Below are 18,861 nucleotides of genomic sequence, written 5' to 3'. Positions count from 1 at the left end.
AGCGATTTGCGCTGTTCCTCTTTTTTTCATATCATAAATAAAATAAATGAGTACACCGAAGCGTTTACAAGATATTTAGTTTAAGTTTTATTTTTGTTTCTCATAAGCGTTGTGTAATACAAGCAAATTGTTCCATTCTTTTGGTTTTTCATGTTATAGTTTTGTTTGTTATAACTTATGGTTAAATGTTTGCTGATTTCTTTCATTTTTTCATCAAATTCTCTCATTTTTGTGTATATAATCCAACATTGTTCTGCAAAACACCCAAAAAAAAGAGAGAAAAACAAGCGAAAAAAAAAAAAAATGAAAAATTATGATGTCAAAGGCTTCACGCTCTCTCTCTCTCTCTCTCTCTCTCGCTCATACTCTTTCAATATTATAAGACATTTCCACCGTCAATTGAATAGGCAATTCAACGATAAATGTCTTTCAATACATAATAACAATCATAGCCCCATTGTTATTGATTTCTACTTTAAAATCAAGTAGAAACCGAGGAAAATATATTTAAATAAAAAAAACATTCCATATATAGATAATAATTTTGCTAAACCATAAAAGAAAATCTTTCCATATAAAAAATATACGTCAAAATTGCATATGGCACACTTACTTTAGGAAACATTTTTAATGGAGAATATATTTGTTATTCTTTTGAGGAAGGAAATTTGTATATTCAACAATTCAAAGAAATGAAATGTGTATGTGTAATATGTATTGTTTATAATACGTAAGTATGCCAATCATTGGGATTTGTTCTATAAATTGAACATTTTACATTCAATTAAATTTCCTTTCATTCCAAAGTTATACTCAAATGAAGTAAGCACACATTTATCTGTGTTTCACAAACAAAAAATTCAATCCTCTCAATCTTGCAACAGCGAGAGATTTAACAGCATTTCTTAGCTAATTTCATTTAGAACGTTATGTACGATTGAAAACATTGGATCAATCTAAATTTTGCTTTTAAGTTGAGTTTCATCTCTATTTATAGCGATGATGATTAGGAAATTTTTACGATTCAGCACGTACATCGCTAGTTTATTTTGGAATAGCATAATCGATTTCGATCCATATTCATTTTCATCGTTCAGCATTGAATTTAAATTTAACAATTTTATGATTTGTTTAACAAACAATTATTTGTATTAGATGTCATTTTCCAATTGGCATTTCTTTTGCAGTTGTTCTCGAATTATTGCTCGTCATCATATTTATTTTTTTATTTATGTAAATTGAAGCAGAAGTGGCTTCAGGAAATAAGAGGGTGAAGTGTGATGCGATTGAGAAATGTACGTATTTATGTGTTTGCATATGTGCTCGCACGTGAAGTTGTGATGCCGATGCGTTTTGTCTATATTCATTTACGATTGATTATGTGGAAATAGAAAATAATATTGTCTCTATCGACTGATTAGAAGTTTACATTTGAATAATTAGGTAGATTCTGTGAAATTTGTTAATTTTATTCATTTTTTTTTTTTTGATGTTGTATGCTTTTGTGGGGTGTTTATGTAGATTTTCTTGTAAATTCTCTTCAATTTTATTTCATTTATACTTGAAATTCATTTCACTTGCAATATAAAAGAATTTTTTTTTTCATCTGTTTGTTTGTTTTTTCTATTTATTTTTCATTTCACGATAAATACTTCATACAATAATTAATTTTGTTGTTTTTATTGTTTGTTTTGGTTTTCATCTCTCATAGTTCTTTTTTTTTTTTTGGAATAATTTATGCTTAAATATACACATTCATATGTATGACTTGTATGTGTAATGTAGTTTAGGAATCTATTTAAAAAAATCCTCATATATTTATATTTTCTATTCAAGTAATACACTTATTATGACTTTTTTTTACTTTCACTTTTGAGTCGACGATGTTATGACGAACTCTAATTTTCTTTATCGTCTTCTTTGCTTATTTTCCTTTTTTTCAGCATCTTTGAGAATGGCACTGAAAATATGTGTATTTGCATCTCTCATGTTGATTTGTTTAATCAAATCAATGCAAAAAATTCATCGCGCTCCGATGTTGCAATTTATACAAATTGGGTGTGTGTGTGTGTGTGTTGTGTATGCATGTGAATTGAAATCATATTTTAAAATAAATAACATAGTGGAAATAAAATTAAAAAAAAATGAGCGTTATATTTTTTCACAGATTCTTTGCGCCAAACTATCTAAATATATACGGGGACTCATCCATGAAACATTATGCCGTACAAAACATTCGACATTCCAGTTCAACACGAAATTATAAATTGATATAAAACATAAGCTCGCCTCGAAACGTGCACACCTCCGTTACATGCTCTATTTGGTTCGTGTCCCAGTTCTAAATCATTTAGAGAAAGTCATAACGTAAAGAAAAAAATAAAATACATAAATTAAATTAATCGAATTGGGATGGGCGAAAATTATAAGAAAATCAAATAGAAAATGAAATGTTTTTCTTGAAATGTGCTTCAATTTTTTTTTATCGAACATGTTTGTTCGTATTTAGTTTTTGTTTTTTTTTCTTTTCTTTGTAGTACGTAATGTAACGCTTTCGCGATATGCTGCTTACTTTATCATTGGTGAGGTTTTCTTTGGAGTATTATACAATTTACTGGGCGTTCTTGGTCGAGAAACGGGTGTTGTGCTTGGTGCAATATTCACTTTCTTCGGTGTCGCTATTCGACTTGGTGATGGCGATGATTTATTGGCGGCAGACGTTGCACTCGATCTGAATCGAATAAAATTGAAATTGATTAGAATTTTCAAAAAAAAAAAAAAAAACAAGGATTCAATCGAACATACTTGCTTGCTGGATAGCTGACAGGCCGTGGAATTTTCGATCTGGGTACCATATTTTGAGTTGTAGTTGTTGGTGTATTGCCACCGCTTCGAGTCTCTTTAAACAATTCTCTCTCCATTTGTTGAGCATCTTTGCTCAACAATTCCCATTGGATTTGTAAACGCTTGAAGCGATTACTTTGGATTTTTTCTTGCTTTGATTTTTTGGCGCTCTTTTGCTGCTGTTCGATATTGCCGCGTGCCGCTGATATCGAAATATTCGGTGAATTTGGCGGCGTTACAAAGCCACGGCCAGTCATCAATCGGCTGGCATTACGAATGTCATTACTATTAACGGCTAAATACTGGCAAGAATCACGATCGAATGATACGTGCTTTTGAGCTAGAGCCCGACTCACTTCATTTTTCAACTTGTTACGATCATAAATATCACTAATACTGTCGATTGATTCTAAAATGTTTGCAACTTCTGCATAATATTTCAATTCAGACTTTGGTACACTGCTCAAAAATTGTTCAACACGGCTACGCGCCTCATCATCATACTCCTTATGCTCGATATTCAATTGCTCTTTGGTTTTTTCGCTTCGTAAATTGTTTTTTAACGCATTTAGATCGAAAATATCACCGCTGTATGGATAATACTGTGTATTGAATGCATCGGGTGCATAATATGGATCTTGAACGCTGCATCGTTTTTCCATTCGATTTCTTAGGGCCGCTGATGATTGTGTGGTAGCTGTTTCATCTATCATGCTATTTCGCTTTGATTTTGTGTTGGAATTGGCTCGTCGCAAAATGCCGCGTCGCATATAGCTGTTGATAATAATTACAAATATGAATAACAAACAAATTGCAAAATAATTCGATAATAAGTAAAGAGATTCAATTAAAAAAAAAATTTAAAATTAATTGCTCACCCTGATGGTGGTAATTCCGATGCATTTTCATCGATGATGCGATTATTGTTGCCGCTATTGGTGGTGGACAAGGCGTCAATTTCGGAATCGGTGAGCATTGTTGATGAGCCACGGTAGCCAGAGCTTGGCGGTTGACTTGAACCGGTTGATGAATCCGTGCAGTAGCTACTACAATCACACGACATTGGTCGACTTCGTCGAATGGGCGGGCTCATGCAGAACATTGGTTTTTGTGACATTTTCGGATCGTTCATAATGTTTTGCACTTCGGGAATGTGTTGCAAAATTCTCTTGTACTCGAATGGCAACAATGGTGCCAACGATTTCCAATCGACAATGTGCTTGTAGTCTTTCTTTTTAATGTATTCGATGTCATTGGTTGAGAGTGGTCGCTGTTTTTTCACAAATGTTTCTTTCAATCCCAGTGGCGATAACACTATTTGGCTTTGGTAATTTTTCACAAATGTCAAATCGGGCAATGCATAATTTGGATAAATTACGTAAACGGGCGCTTGTTGTTGTTCATTTGTTTTACTGTTCTGATTGAGTTGAGCTAAAAATGATGGTGGCACAATTTTGACGCCCTCATCAATTTTTGATGTTTGCATCGATTTTGTAATCATATCGAGTGGAAGTTTTGTCTTTGCATACACCTGCGTTATATTATCGGATGTTCGACTAGCATCTGAAAGACTTTTAATCGTTTCACGTAAACTATCACGGTCCATTGAATTGTTGTTATTCACATTGGCCAGGTGCTGATTGCGAATATTTAAATTGAACTCTTTGTATTTACGATGTGACGGTGAATCAAACACTTCACGATACAAATCGTTTGATTGTGATGTGTTACGTTTTGCTGGCGAATTTATGTTATTATCATTCGCCGTATTGGTGGGTTGTTTTTGTTGTGGTAAATCCAAGCTATCATATTGAATTTCAGCCTCATGGGTGTCTTCATCATGTTTACTCAATGCTGATCCTTTGCCCGAATCATACATACTCTTTTTACGTTGTCGATTTTCAACCGATGAGCTTGAATCACTTGGCCAACAGCCAGACGATACATCCATGCATGTATCGGTTGAGCTGCTTTTCTGTTTGATGAACAATTTAACGAGATTGAATGATGGTTGATTTTGTTGCGGTCCATTGCTTGACGATGATGCTTGCAATGGTTGTGGACTATCACTTTGCGATGATGAATCCACAATTTGACACATTGGAAGAATACGTTGCTTTCCAAACGAATCAATCGTTGAATTGCTCACCGTATCACATCTCAAATTGTCCTTCGTTTCATCTTGATCCACTTGCAAATTTGGAAGGCTACTACTTTTACGCACATGCATATTATTATAACAATGTCGAATACCACCAACATTCATATTATTATTACCCGATGGATACCTAGATGAAATTTATAATAAAATCGTTATCATTTTATGTGTGGCTCTTGACGAAAACAAAAATTGAAATGAAAGTAAAATATGGTCAACCAACCTGTGCAATTGGGTCGAACTGTCTTTTTTCAATTTACTCCATGTGGTGAATCCGGACTCTGAACGACATAGTGACACTTCCAATGCCTTCTTTTTAACAATGTCACCAATGTTATTTGTTGTCATATCATTACCATCGATTTTCTTTCGTAGCCCATCCTTATTTGCATCAGCATAGAAACTTTCGTCCGAATACATGGTGCTCCCTTCAAATGCAATTGTATAATTATTTTTATTTGCTTGACATGTTATAATCATATCACAGTCTTCTGCATAAAAATCCATATCGAGCGAATCAACGCTGAGTATGGACTCTTTAACCGGTGAAAAAAGTTGTTTTGACTTGAAAATTGAGTTATCCAGCTCTTTTTCTTGTTGTTTTTTTGCATTTGATTTGCACATATTCGGTATGGTTGATAAAAATAAATTGATATCTTCGGCTCGAAAGCTTTCCATATCAACGCCGGCCAAATTGGCGTCAATATTTTTTGCCAAATCATCATAGTACGATAGTTCACCAATTCCATTGTAAGAGGCTGACAATGATGACAGCACACTTTGATGTGTAACATTATTTTCTCGATAACTGCAAACAAAAAAAAACATACATATAAATAAATCAAAAACATAATTGATCAAGTTTTTGTTCGCATCGAAAATGTTGTTAGTTTGTTTATTCATGTGACAGCAATTCGAATGGACTTTGTTAATAATAATACTTACTTATAATCTAGAAACCATTGATAATCGGAATTGTCGTGTGTAAAATCATGTGATGAAGCGATCGAGGAGGCAAGCTGTTGCAATGGATTCGCATGTACATTACTGTTGCAATCCGATTCTGGACTTGACATTTTTCCGCCGAACGAATTTTTCACGTTCTTCAAATTACTTTGATTATTGTCTATCGTTCTGACGGATTGATTGCTCACGTTATTGCTGTTATTGTTGTTTCTGCTGCTATTTGTTTTAATGTTGCCGTTATTATTGTTTGCGTTATCATGCAGATATGTTTTTTCGGCGCTCCTTTTCAAATTTTCCAACACAATGTGCACATTATACTTGAGATGTGAATCGGTCAATTGTGATGTTGTCGAATCGACGTTTCCATTGTAAAAGCCAAGTGCGACATCATTCGTACACGGTGAATTGGTCAGTTCACGTTTGATTTGATTGTAGAATTGTGTCGAGCAAAGAGTTTCATTTGGATTTTCAGTCATACCACGAATTACTTTTGTTCCTATTTTGTATTTTTATTCATTTTCACATAAGAAAAAGGAAGAGATAGAGAGAGAAAGAGGTGATGAATTTATTTATTCATTTTGTACACTCGTCAAATTAATGATTTATTTGAACATGCGTTCGGTTAGTTAATCATATCACTTGATAATTTTTCTACATAAAATCAAATGGCATTAGTCACATCATATTTTTTTGCATATTGTTATTTGCGCCGAAAGAAGCAAAAAAAAAAAAAAAAAAACAAAAAAATAGTACGAGTTAGTCTTTGATACGCATTCCGCAGCGAGCTTTTCGGTTTTAGATATGTGTTGAAGATATAAAGTAGCAGCAAGACCAAAATGCATTTGCATTCATCTTACCGATTTCACGCAATCTATGAGTAATCCGCTTGGTTGAAATTAAATCAAATATCATCGTTTTTTTTTGCGCAATTTCTTTTTTTTTGTGTGTAAAACTGATTGTTATCAAGACTTAAGTCCAAAACATATTATAAATGTAAATAAAAATACAAAGTAAACGAATCTAGAAGGGGAAAAAAATGAAATGAAACAGGAGTGAGCGAAAGAATACAAATAAATTGAATGAAATTAACAAAAATATGAAAATATAAAACAAAAAGTTTGTTTGTTTTTGTCTTTCTCTGGCTATCATAATAATAATTCGGTCAGACAATATCAGTTGAGATGGCGCATGACGAATATTATTGTCAAATACACAAAAGTCATGATGATACATACTCAATTCAAACTATGATATGCAATACGACGGTCGAGTGGTAAGTAAATATGAATTCATCGCACTGACTTTTTCCGAATATGTGGCACACATTACACAGAGGCTTACTCAAACATTTGTTTGATTAAAATTTTTGTTGTTTCGTCGTCGGTTGACATTCGATTCAAATTCAGCTAAATCAAAACAAATTGCGATGCGAACAAAATTGACTTCCATCATTTGGCGCATCACAAACAAATGTTCGGTTGAAATGAACGAATGACAACTATTACACATGCTTAAATGTATATATATACACGATGAATAAATAAATAAACTAATAAATAAGGGCAACAGAAGTCAATGCGCGTTTTACATTTGCTTATCACTGTAAAAATATTTGATGTCAAATATTATGCAGTGAATTTTGACTTTGATTTAACTGTTGAGATAACAATCACAAACCGATGGCAATTAACTGTAATCCCGGCAGACAGTCATTATGGCAGACAAAAAAAAATGAAAATATCATTACTTTTCCATCCACAAAACCAATAAAAACACTCACACACCGATGGTTCACAATAGGCGAAACGACATTTCTTTCACATACTCAATCTAAAAGTCTATTCAAAGTTCATGTCGTGTAATCCAATTGAAATGGAATTTCTGGAGAATTTTTTTTGTTTGAAATGACAGACGATTAGACGGAATACAGTCCAAAATCAATAGATTTTTCGATTAGTTTCGCATCAAAAAATCCCAAATTAAATTGCTATGCAGTTAATAATAATAACACCATCAAAAACACACCGTAACGTTGTCTGGATTTTTCCTTTCTTTTTGAATGGATATTTGGAGCAGTAAACTAATAATTTTCTATCGAAAAAAAAGCATAAGAGTCATACGAAATAACCCGATCAATAGACGATTTCATAACAAATTCAAGCTTATATTTCATCGATTTTATCGTAACTGATGCGAGAAAAAAAAAATCGCAATGAAGCACTTTACAGTCATCCCACTTCAATTTTACCAATGTTCTTTGCATTTTCTTCGATAACTTTTTTTTCTTTCTTTTTTTCTTTGTGGTTATAATCGTCGTTACAATGGGATTTTTCTGATTGTCACACAGGCACATTTTTATTACACTACAGTGTGCTACTTCAATTTTACATACCTGTTCCAATATTATTTCAATTTCAATTTAATTCAATGAAAATGAAAAAAAGAAAACTTTCGTGTGCTCTCACTTTAGTGGTATAACGATTTGGGAAAATTACAATTTGTCTTTTGGAAAAAAGAAAAAAACTATTTTATTTCGTCGTTTTTATATTGTTTCCTTCACATCGGACAATTGCTTAAAAGATAGCACGCAAAAATATGTGCTTCACTAATGTTAGCTGACATTTCGTGCGAGAGTGAAAAAAGGGGAAAACTTGTTGTGTGTGTGTGTGAATGTGTGTACGGTAAAATGCCACAATCCACATCCGAATCGATTTTTCCCTTACAAGAAAATTACGTCATTATCATTCCTTTTTTTTTACACTGTTGTTTCTTTTAACGTTCATACGTTTGTTTTCCACATAGAAAATATTCAACGTACAATTGGAAAAGATACGCGCGCGCGTCACTGCTTCTAGTTTTGCTCGCCGAATAACACTATTATTTGCGAGAAATGTGTTGTTTTGGCTTTTCGTGGACACTAAGTACTGCACATTTTACTATATGTATAATTTACGTGCGATCGCATGAATCTTTCAACCATTGCATACATCAAAGTGTTCCTTTCTTCTTCATCGGCAGTTTAACAGTGGCCAAAATCGTGCTTTCTGTCGAACTGTACGTCTTCACTGTCGCGGTTGTTCATGTCTCTATTTCTCGTGTGTCAGTGTGTTTTCAGCGTCAATTTTCTTGCATTTGTGTCTATCGTCTTTGATTTTAAATTTACGTAACATACTGTTGTAAAATGCTTTGCACTTTTCCTGACGTTTTTCAACTTTTTCTTCAGCTCGTTTTTTTTGCTATGAACATGAGGGCTTTCTCTCCACCTTATTAAGTGGAAGCGAAAGAGAGAGTTCATTGCATTTGGTCGCTTAATTTGATAATCAACGATAATTTGTTTGTCTTAATGAACATCTTAATTACTTGGCTTTCTTCTGGTATCATTCTTTTTATTCAAACTTTTTTTTACTTCTTCAAACGCATGTTTTCGCGTGCAAATGAAATTTTCTCACTTTACTGTGGCAATTAGATATTTTCATCATTCACCATGTATTTTATCGATACAACTCTATGGTCAGATAGTTTGGTGCTTCTCTTGAGCGTATTTTTATGCTCCAAATTTATAAACTAAATCAATGGTCATAGAACTATATGCGTCGCGCGCGCGTGTGTGTGTTCGTTATTTTTAATGTTGATTTTGTGTGTTCAGTGCATGTGGCAATGTGTCTGTACCGCGAAATTATACAGATTGTGAATATAATACCGTTGAACAACCGTTTGCAATCTATGCATACGTACATTAAGAGCAAAATACAAAAAAAAGAGAATGCCATAATTGCGCTTTGCAAGAGTGTGTTCAAAAATTTATATATAACCATTTAATAATGTAACATCACATGCATATAATACGAATGGTCGCATACGCGCTGGTCTCAATATGCTATGTCAAAATACGGATTTGCTTTGAAGGCTTCTCCCAACTCGATTCGTTTGGTAGAGAGATAAAAAAAGGCGAGAAAAAAAAATTATTATGCTCTGTATACGTATTTAAATTCTTTGAAAAATTCTTTCATGCGACAAAAACGCTATAGCGACGACATTTTGTTTAATTCACATTACCAAACGAATATTGAACTGCCATTTTTCCAATATTTAAGTGATGCATTTCGTTTCTTTTTGGGGGCAAACTGCATCATGAATAAATTAAGAGGATTGGAAAATGGGCGCGCGTGTGTGTGCTAAATTCTAAAAAAAACCACACTTCAACGCAATCGAATGTCGTTCCATTTCTTATCATCGGCATGTTTTTGTCTAAATCTCGGGCGCATGGTTAAATGTGAATCGGTTTACATTTGGCAAGAGAATCTAGTATCCATTTACATAAAATGAGCTCGAACAACAAATTAGTGAGCTGTCTTTTATTGCTTCGCTTGCGTGCATATGTATAAGAGACAGACCAAAACCGACACACACAGAGAGAGTGAGAGAGTAAGAGAGAGACTCTTAAAAGTAATTTTATGCGCTAGATTTGTGTTTATTCTTTTATGCCATGAACATTTCAATCGGCGCGAACAACGAACGAACTAGAAAAAAAATGTGATTTCTATGAGCCAAATAACGCTTTGCGGCATTTGTAAATATACACACATGAGCGAAAGAACGCACATAAACAATATTATGAGTTGACGCGATGTCGACGATCATTTTTGTTTTATTTATTTTCGACTTACAGAAGTGTTGCCACCATATGGTTTTTTTATAATTTCATTTCGGTTTCATCATATTTTGATTTCGTTTGAAATGAGATTCTCGGGAAATGAGAAACTCCATCAACAAGCAATGTCCTAAGTGTTTTGCTCCTTTGCTCCTATATTTCCAACTCACAAGAGCATACACATTATACAAAACTTTACAATGTTTTTTTTTATTTCGTTAGACAATACAATGTAGACGATTGTACATTACAAAGCCAGGCTTATTTAAGGAAATGCTATTCACCATATTCAAATTGAGCAAGCAACAACGGCTTCATTTCTTTTTGTCGTCTTCGTTTTTTCTTTAAATCTGATTATTCTCCCTTTTCAATCTCACTTTTGAATATGCGTAATGTGTCTTCTTATCGTTTGAAAACCGTCCCGTCATTTTGGTTTCATTCTATTTTGTAGAATTTTGGACTTACTTTAAAAACATTTGCACAATACGTTTATGTGTAGAAGATGGACTTTGACATTTTCGGTTTTTAGCATTTTCGTTTCCATTTGTATAATAGAATAAGAAGAGATATCTATATAAAGTTGTGATATTTTGCATTTGTCGCGTCTGAACGACGCTAAAACTGAAAAAAAGTACTTAGTGCTTTGTTCTACAAAAAGGCGAAAAAGTCTCTGTACAATGTTATAAAATTGAAAACGAGAGAGAAAGAGAAATACTAAAAAAAACACACATACACACTCGAAAATCACTTATGCAGCGCCCGCCGTAATCTTGAACGTTGTTGGTTGCACATAAATTATACCCACGCTGCATTTATCGTTTTCAATACGAGTGTCGTTTTTTCCTCTTTTGTTTTCTTAATTTCTATATGCCTCAATTGGGATTGTGTGTTATTGTGCTTAAAATGCCATGGTTTTCTATACTTTGAATAAAGTCCAAAAAAGAGTGAACTACTCAGATTTACTTTATTCAGAAACAAAATACGTTGGCATATTATTCGTATCGACAGTCTAAATTGAAATAGATACGAAAAGAATGGGTTTAACCTTCAATTTAATTCAACGTTCAGTCGAACATTCGTTGCCTTTTTTTCAATACATTTTAACGATGTTTATAATAGCATCGTCGTACCAATTCGACAGTCAAATTGGTGTTCGAGGCGACAGTTTGGCCGGCATATTAATTATATATTTCATCATCATAAACACTCACACGTACTAAATCACAAACTAACTAAGTAGCTACCAAAAGTATGAATTAAGCAGATTTTTAAACTGTTATTATGACTCAATTGATTGATTGTATTTACAAACATTGATCCAGGATATAATTCATACCATTTTCATTTGAAAATTGATAAAAAAATCAATTGTAAATATGAACAGCTGAAAAAAAGAGTATTAGAAGACAAGAATGTCACAGCCAATGGTGAAACGTTTCGATATTTGTACATCGCATTGTACAAAGATAAAAAAAACGGCTAAAGCCAATTGATAATGTTCAAACCAATTTCACTTTATAACCAATTTGAATGTTTAATTTTTGTATTAATTCGTAGCGATACAACACAAACCGTAATGACTCACTCACTCTGTCCTCCTCACCCATTCATTAAAAATTGCTGCATTTTCATTAATCATCCATTTGTAGCTCATACACAAACGCATTCGCGTTGCCTTTGCGTTGTGTTTACTCTTTTTTTTCCTCTCTGTACAACTATAGTATGTTAATTTTCAAATGTGGTTCGTACATTTAGCTATTTTGCTCGCATTTAACAGTAAATAGAGTTTTACAACAGATGTTTGCATTTGTATACGCATAAAATTGAAGCGCTTTCTATTTTTTGCTGCTTCTTTTCGATTTGTTGATGTACATTGGTCGCGACAACGATATGCGGCTTTTGCTTTTCGATTTTTAGCAAATTCCCGATATAAACATCGAATATTTGTTGCTTTTCATTGCTCCACAACAGCGGAGAGTGTGATCATCATCATCAACAACAACAAATAGTAAGAGCAATGAATTTGCTTCCGATACTGTATATGCCTGTCATAGTAAACAGCAATTATGATTTTTGTTTTATTTTCAAATGTTTTGAACGTTGTTTGGGTGTTTTTTTCCTTTGATTTCGGCAAATGTTGATGCCAAAAATAAGTATAGCGGTATGTATGTTTTGGTGTTGTAATCGCATTCTTTTTCATTCTCTATGCTCTTTCATATTCTTAGTTGTCTTAGTTACTAAACCAGCTCATTAACGGCATAGAAAATCGTAACCAAACAGAAAAATGTCGCTGATTCTTCAAAAAACGAAGAAAATCGCATTCACCAGAAGAAAAATGAGCAACGCGGTGGAGGTGGCGGCGTTAGAGCTTAAATTTCATAAAAAAGAAAATGTGTTTTTTGGTTGGATTGTTGTACGATGACGACGATGACTCACACGCATTTTGTATTTTAATACAAAAATATTATTATTGGATCCCCAATACCAAAATATGCACGCAGTCTCAGTACGTTCGCTCTCGGTTTTCGTTTCGTCGTACACAATTTTCCATCGAACCACGATGTATAATAATAGTAATAATCAACCGCGAAACATTCACTCACAATATGGTCTCTCATGTGTGTATGCGCTCGACTCTTCCATATTTTTTTTTCTTTTTTAAAAGAAGGAAGACGAATTATACTCGCTGTGCAATTCAATATTGTGAATGTAATGTGATGCCTTGCCATTTATCTATATCGCATATGCATGTGTGTATGTGTCGAACGCATTATAAATTTGTTTTTATTCGCTCATTTATGCGTCGCATAAAACATTGTCATCGCCAGCGGTTAAAAATCAATGAGTACGATTTATTGATAAAAAAAAACGAGAGTTTTATTTCCCACAAAACGTCGCAAGGTATTTCTTTCTTATTGTTTTATGCATTAAATACACACAGCCTTCAAATATGCGCATAGGTGGAAGTGCACACGGAATTTTGCGTAGGAGTTCCATTCCTTTTACTACGATATTGACGTCACAAAATTAATGGACACACATTTTGTTTGCTTTAAATTGTCTCAATCATGATAAATCTCATGGTTTTTTTTTTTTGCAATTATATGTGTAAATGCAACACATTGTAACCGTTTCTCTCTCTGTGTTTCTCACTCTCCATACATTACTTTTTCCTCATTACTTTGTTATTATTATTATTTATGCAACTGTATTCATGTTCATCAGCCAGCGAATAAATTTAAATTTAAAAAACAACCACATATACATACACAAACACTCGCTTCACTTCATTGTTTATATCATGTCAATGACAAAATTGATTAAACAATAGAATCTTTTTCATTCCTCTTCATTCGGTTGTTGTGAAAATCTTTTCATTCGATCTCACTATTTGCTAAAATTCACACTCGCGTCATATGCAACCAAATTATTTTCCTTCACCCAAATAACTACATAGACTCTCTTTTGGTTGTTTCTATCTATCACGGTCCAATCAAATTTGTACTATGTTCGCATAGTTTTGGTTGTATATACTTACATCGTTTTTTTTTTGGTTTGTTGCACAAATACAATATTTTCTCTTCACTTATTTACACACAAAAAAGAAGATAAAGTCACTCAATTTTTTTGTGTTCACTGTGTTTGTGTTTTGATTCAAAGAGTTCCTGATTTTTTTTCCACACTTTTTGAATTTTTCCTGTAAATTCCTTTTCTTCGATTATTTCTTCTTCTTTTTTCAAAGTTTCAATCTTTAAATATAGATATTTATGACTGAATCGAAGCAATTCATTTGGATGAGTTTACAAAACACCACACCTTTGTTACAAAAATTGATGAAAGCAACTGCACAGTGTAGTTCATTTTCTTAGCTCTACGACTGCTCTTCGATTCGCTATCACTTCATTGACACTATGATGTGTATCAATGTGTGCGCGCATGCGTAACATGCATTGGAAAAACACACATTGTTACTCATTCGCTCACTCCACTCTATTCACCATACACACATGACATTTGAACGTCAAAACGTCATTTGCCGTTTATTTTTTTTACTATTCGCTTTCCATCTCACTCTTACTCTTTCGGTTAGTCATCAGTGTGTGAGAGTGTGTATATAGTTTTCAATCGGCGCACTTAGGTTATGGTGTTGGATAATTTGAATTGTGTTTTGTTTTCGGAACGAAAATGAATTTGATTAAGTTGACAAACAATTTGAAATTACATCATGGACTGGTACAATCTGGCAGATGGAATTCCACATCGGAGATTCTACGATCGTTAGTTAATTTGAATTTTTTTCTTTTTTTGTTTTCTTCTGAAACCGAAATGCATGGTTTATTTTTCAAATTTGAATAGAGGTAAATACAAAAGTGTCGTTGGTGTCGAGGTGCATGCACAAATTTTATCAAATAGCAAACTCTTTTCGGCCGCACCAAATAATCCAACGGCACCAGCAAATACAGCCGTTTCCCTGTTTGATGCAGCGACACCAGGAACATTACCGGTAATTATGAAAAACACGTCTTCCAAAAAATAAAAATGTAATTTTGGTGAATGTTCACAGCGAATAAATCGTCAGTGTGTCGAATCAGCTGTGAGAACGGCCACTGTCTTAAATTGTGAACTCAATCAAATTTCAATGTTCGATCGAAAGCATTATTTTTACGCCGATTCACCGGCTGGATATCAGATCACACAACAACGTTTGCCACTTGCTGTGAACGGTCAAATTACATTCTTCGTATCAAATGTAAAAAAACCATATTTGAAATCGTCAAAAATACATCAAATCCAACTGGAACAAGACAGTGGAAAATCAATTCATTTTCCCGGAACGCGAACGTAAGTCGTTTTGTTTCATATTTTGATGTTCAAAAGCATTGAAAACTCACAATTTTTTTTTGTAGGAGTCTTTTGGATTTGAATCGAGCCGGTGTTCCGTTAATGGAACTTGTATTTGAACCGGATCTATCAACGGGCGAAGAGGCTGCATCATTATTAAAAGAATTGTCATTAATATTAACACGATTGGGTGTTTGCTCCTGTAAGCCCGGTGCTTTGCGTTGTGATGCAAATATTTCGATTCATCGGCCCGGCGAACCATTCGGAATTCGCAGCGAAGTAAAAAACATTGCATCGGTTCGTGGTGTGGCCAAAGCAATTGAATATGAAATTTCAAGGCACATACAAGTCATTGAAAGTGGCGGAAAAATAGTGAATGAAACAAGATCATGGGATGACGAGACCGGTACAACAATTTCAATGCGTGACAAAGAAGTTGTACAGGTATTTACGTACATTTTTCGGATGTTATGTATGAAACATAGACTGGAATTTATTGTTGTGTAACAGGATTATCGATTTATGCCCGAACCAAATCTACCACCATTGAATTTAGATTCAATTGACATGGACGCTATACGCGATAGCATACCAGAAATGCCGGATTTGACAAGAGAAACACTCAGTGGCTATAATCTACAGCAACAAGAAATTGAAATCATGGTGGTTAGTATTATCGAGTCGAAAGATATTATTGATAAATGTTGACCAAAAAATAAAATAAACATTCAACTTGTTTTTACAGAAATACGCAAATTTACTAAACTTATTCTTAAGTGTGATGCAGAAGGATTCGAGCGAAAGTATGATTAAAATTGCCACAACATTACTAAAATACCAAGTGCTCGGCGCATGCAATAAATTAAAAATCAAACCACAGGATTGGTGAATAAACTGAATACAGTTCATAAATGAAAATAAATCAATAACATTTTGCATCTTTTCAGCTCATTGACCGATGAAAATTTCACAGAGGTTATTGAAATGATACAAGCAGATGTTATAAATACCGCCATTTCTAAAAATATCATCTTTGAAGTGATTAAGAATCCAAAGATTTCAGCAAGACAGGTTAGAGCTAAATAAATTTTGTTGTTTACTAAAAATGCATTTTATAGAAGCGCCTATCAATTGAAAAAAAATGTGATTTTTTCCTCTCATCAGTTTGTAGAAGAGAATAATCTAAAAGTGATCAGAGATCCGACAGAGCTTCGACAACTATGTAAATTAGTGATCGATAAATATGATAAAGTAACGAAAAAGGCAAGACGTAGAAAGGAGGGTGAATTTGAAAAATTGGTAAAAGCACTCATGAAGGAATCAAATGATCGGGCTGATATTTCACTATCCAGACCAATTTTACAAGAGCTACTAAAATCCAATTGAATAATTTCACTATTTATATTTGTATTAACCGCGACATCTGTCAAAGTTCTTTCCAATTTATTATGTGCAAACCTAACCTCACCAAAACTAGCAGCAGTCAAAGTCAACAACATTCAAGAATTTCAAAATAAATTTTTTATTGAACAACAATACAAATTATTAAAAGACTTTTGTTTTTCTAAATTAAAAAAAAAAATGTCGTATAAATTTCGTGATGTGTTTAAGGCGGTGGATAAAACTTCTGTCCATTGGTTTCCTGGACATATGGGTAAAAATTACTAAAGAAGCATTACAGAAGAATTGCTATCCATTCTTTCGATTATTTTCCATGGTTCATTTACTCATTTATTAATTTCCATTATTTAAATGTTTCTTTTCCGGTTCGGCCTCAGGAAAAGGATTACGTCAAATGCAGCAAAAATTGAAAATGGTCGATTGTGTTATCGAAGTGCATGATGCACGAATCCCGTATTCAGGTCGAAATCCTGATTTTAAAAACACCGTCACCGGCGTACGCCCTCATATTTTGGTATTGAATAAAAAAGACTTGGGTGACAAATCAACATATCAAACAATAGCCAAAGACATTCAAACAAACGAAGGTATCGATCATGTTCTGTTCACAAATTGTAAGGATCAACAATGTCTTGGTATCAAAAGTATCGTACCAACGGCGAAACGTTTGATTCAAGGTTCGAATCGTTTTAATCGTAGCGAACAACCCGAATTCAATCTTATGATTATCGGTGTGCCAAATGTGGGAAAATCATCGCTAACAAATGTACTACGAAATCGTCATTTGAATGCAAAAGGAGCGAGTCAAGTGGGTGCTATTGCCGGTGTTACGCGTAGTGTTTTGACACGAATTAAAATTTCAATAAGACCATTGATTTACATGTATGACACACCTGGTATATTAACGCCACACATAAGAAATTTAGAGCATGGCATGAAATTGGCAAGCGTTTCTTGTATGCAAGATAATCTTGTTGGTGAAATTCAAATTGCCGATTATATTTTATATTGGCTAAATAAAAATGGATTTTTCGATTATGTTCAACTTATGAATTTGAAAGAACCAACCGATTCAATTCAAGAAGTCCTACTGTCCGGTGCACTGATGTTGAACAAAAGTATGAAATTCAATCATCCAGATGGAACGACGAAACTTAGACCCGATTTTGACTATGCAGCTAGACATTTTATACGAGCTTTTCGCAGTGGAGAACTTGGAAAATTCAATTTAGACCATGTCTATTCAAAACGAAACGATTTATAGTGAATAAGAATAAAACAACGAGTTGTTTATAGATTTTTTCCTCTTGTTAAATAAATTTTGAATTTTTATTTTATTATTAGCAGTGATGATGACACAGTCGATAATAAATGAATGAATGAAAAAAAAACTACCATGACAAATGTGCCTTTTATTTTCTATATATTAAAAGTCTTAGTATTTAATAATTTCAATTCATATACAGCTCTATTCTGGTACTTGTGCTTCAGTCACTTCATCGGCTTGTTCAACTTTCGATATGATCGGCGGCATATTTGGATCCGGAATGATGGGAATGTTTGGAACATCTCGATCTTTGGCCAAACGATTTAATGGACAACGATTCTCATAGAATTTAATCACATCTTGTGGACTTTTTTCATTTACTTCGGCCGCCGCCATCAAATCCAATTCGGTGCAATTTTTCCATCGCACCAAAAACATTAACTCTCCCGTATAATCGGTGGCACCAACAATTTCATCTAATTCCAAACCACGATCAAAACCTCGTGGCTTTTCGATTTCTGTTAATCGACTCTTTTTATCAACTCGTTTCTTTTTCTCCGATGACATTATTTTTAATAATCCAAATACTATTCCGCACAACAATTCACGAATCGCTTCAAACTTATCTTATATTATTGTTTGTCGCCACATACATTGGGTGTTTATTGCGTTTGTCATGAAGTTGGTTGTGTTAATTCACTTGTCAATCGCATTGAAAAGTGAAACAGTGGA

The 18,861-nt window shown here is 33.6% G+C and overlaps 3 protein-coding genes and 1 pseudogene across 6 annotated transcripts; 2 read left to right on the top strand and 2 right to left on the bottom strand.

Annotated features, from left to right (window-relative positions):
- Positions 1 to 1,711: 1,711 nt before the first annotated feature.
- Positions 1,712 to 14,206, bottom strand: LOC116338751 (uncharacterized protein DDB_G0283357). Of its 4 annotated transcripts, none has more exons than XM_031764201.1 (7): positions 14,158 to 14,206; positions 5,948 to 6,464; positions 5,226 to 5,810; positions 3,723 to 5,132; positions 2,806 to 3,618; positions 2,573 to 2,731; positions 1,712 to 2,341 (listed from the first exon to the last, which is right to left on the bottom strand). In XM_031764201.1, exons 2-7 carry the CDS (start codon positions 6,442 to 6,444, stop codon positions 2,320 to 2,322), a joined length of 3,486 nt encoding a protein of 1,161 aa, XP_031620061.1. In that variant the 5' UTR covers positions 6,445 to 6,464; positions 14,158 to 14,206; the 3' UTR covers positions 1,712 to 2,319. The 4 variants fall into 4 exon arrangements, with proteins under 4 accessions (XP_031620061.1, XP_031620062.1, XP_031620060.1 ...); XM_031764202.1 differs by lacking the exon at positions 14,158 to 14,206 and adding an exon at positions 8,361 to 8,525; XM_031764200.1 differs by lacking the exon at positions 14,158 to 14,206 and adding an exon at positions 6,826 to 6,961.
- Positions 14,207 to 14,648: 442 nt separating this feature from the next.
- On the top strand, positions 14,649 to 17,006 carry LOC116338752 (glutamyl-tRNA(Gln) amidotransferase subunit B, mitochondrial). Its single transcript, XM_031764204.1, has 8 exons — positions 14,649 to 14,896; positions 14,976 to 15,123; positions 15,184 to 15,461; positions 15,527 to 15,905; positions 15,972 to 16,127; positions 16,207 to 16,346; positions 16,409 to 16,532; positions 16,626 to 17,006. The coding sequence occupies exons 1-8, from the start codon at positions 14,805 to 14,807 to the stop codon at positions 16,845 to 16,847; spliced, it is 1,539 nt and encodes a 512-aa protein (XP_031620064.1). The 5' UTR covers positions 14,649 to 14,804; the 3' UTR covers positions 16,848 to 17,006.
- Positions 17,006 to 18,235, top strand: LOC116338754 (mitochondrial GTPase 1). The gene is made up of 2 exons (XM_031764206.1): positions 17,006 to 17,115; positions 17,240 to 18,235. The coding sequence occupies exons 1-2, from the start codon at positions 17,043 to 17,045 to the stop codon at positions 18,124 to 18,126; spliced, it is 960 nt and encodes a 319-aa protein (XP_031620066.1). The 5' UTR covers positions 17,006 to 17,042; the 3' UTR covers positions 18,127 to 18,235.
- LOC116338755 lies at positions 18,178 to 18,802 on the bottom strand (annotated as a pseudogene).
- Between the last annotated feature and the right edge of the window lie 59 nt (positions 18,803 to 18,861).

The sequence above is a fragment of the Contarinia nasturtii genome, unplaced genomic scaffold (genome assembly GCF_009176525.2).
Source record: "Contarinia nasturtii isolate CC-2019 unplaced genomic scaffold, AAFC_CNas_1.1 Cnas_scaffold_414, whole genome shotgun sequence".
NCBI classification, from domain to species: Eukaryota; Metazoa; Arthropoda; class Insecta; order Diptera; family Cecidomyiidae; genus Contarinia; species Contarinia nasturtii.
Note: the sequence above shows the minus strand (reverse complement) of the source record. Positions and strands in the feature narration are given on the sequence as shown.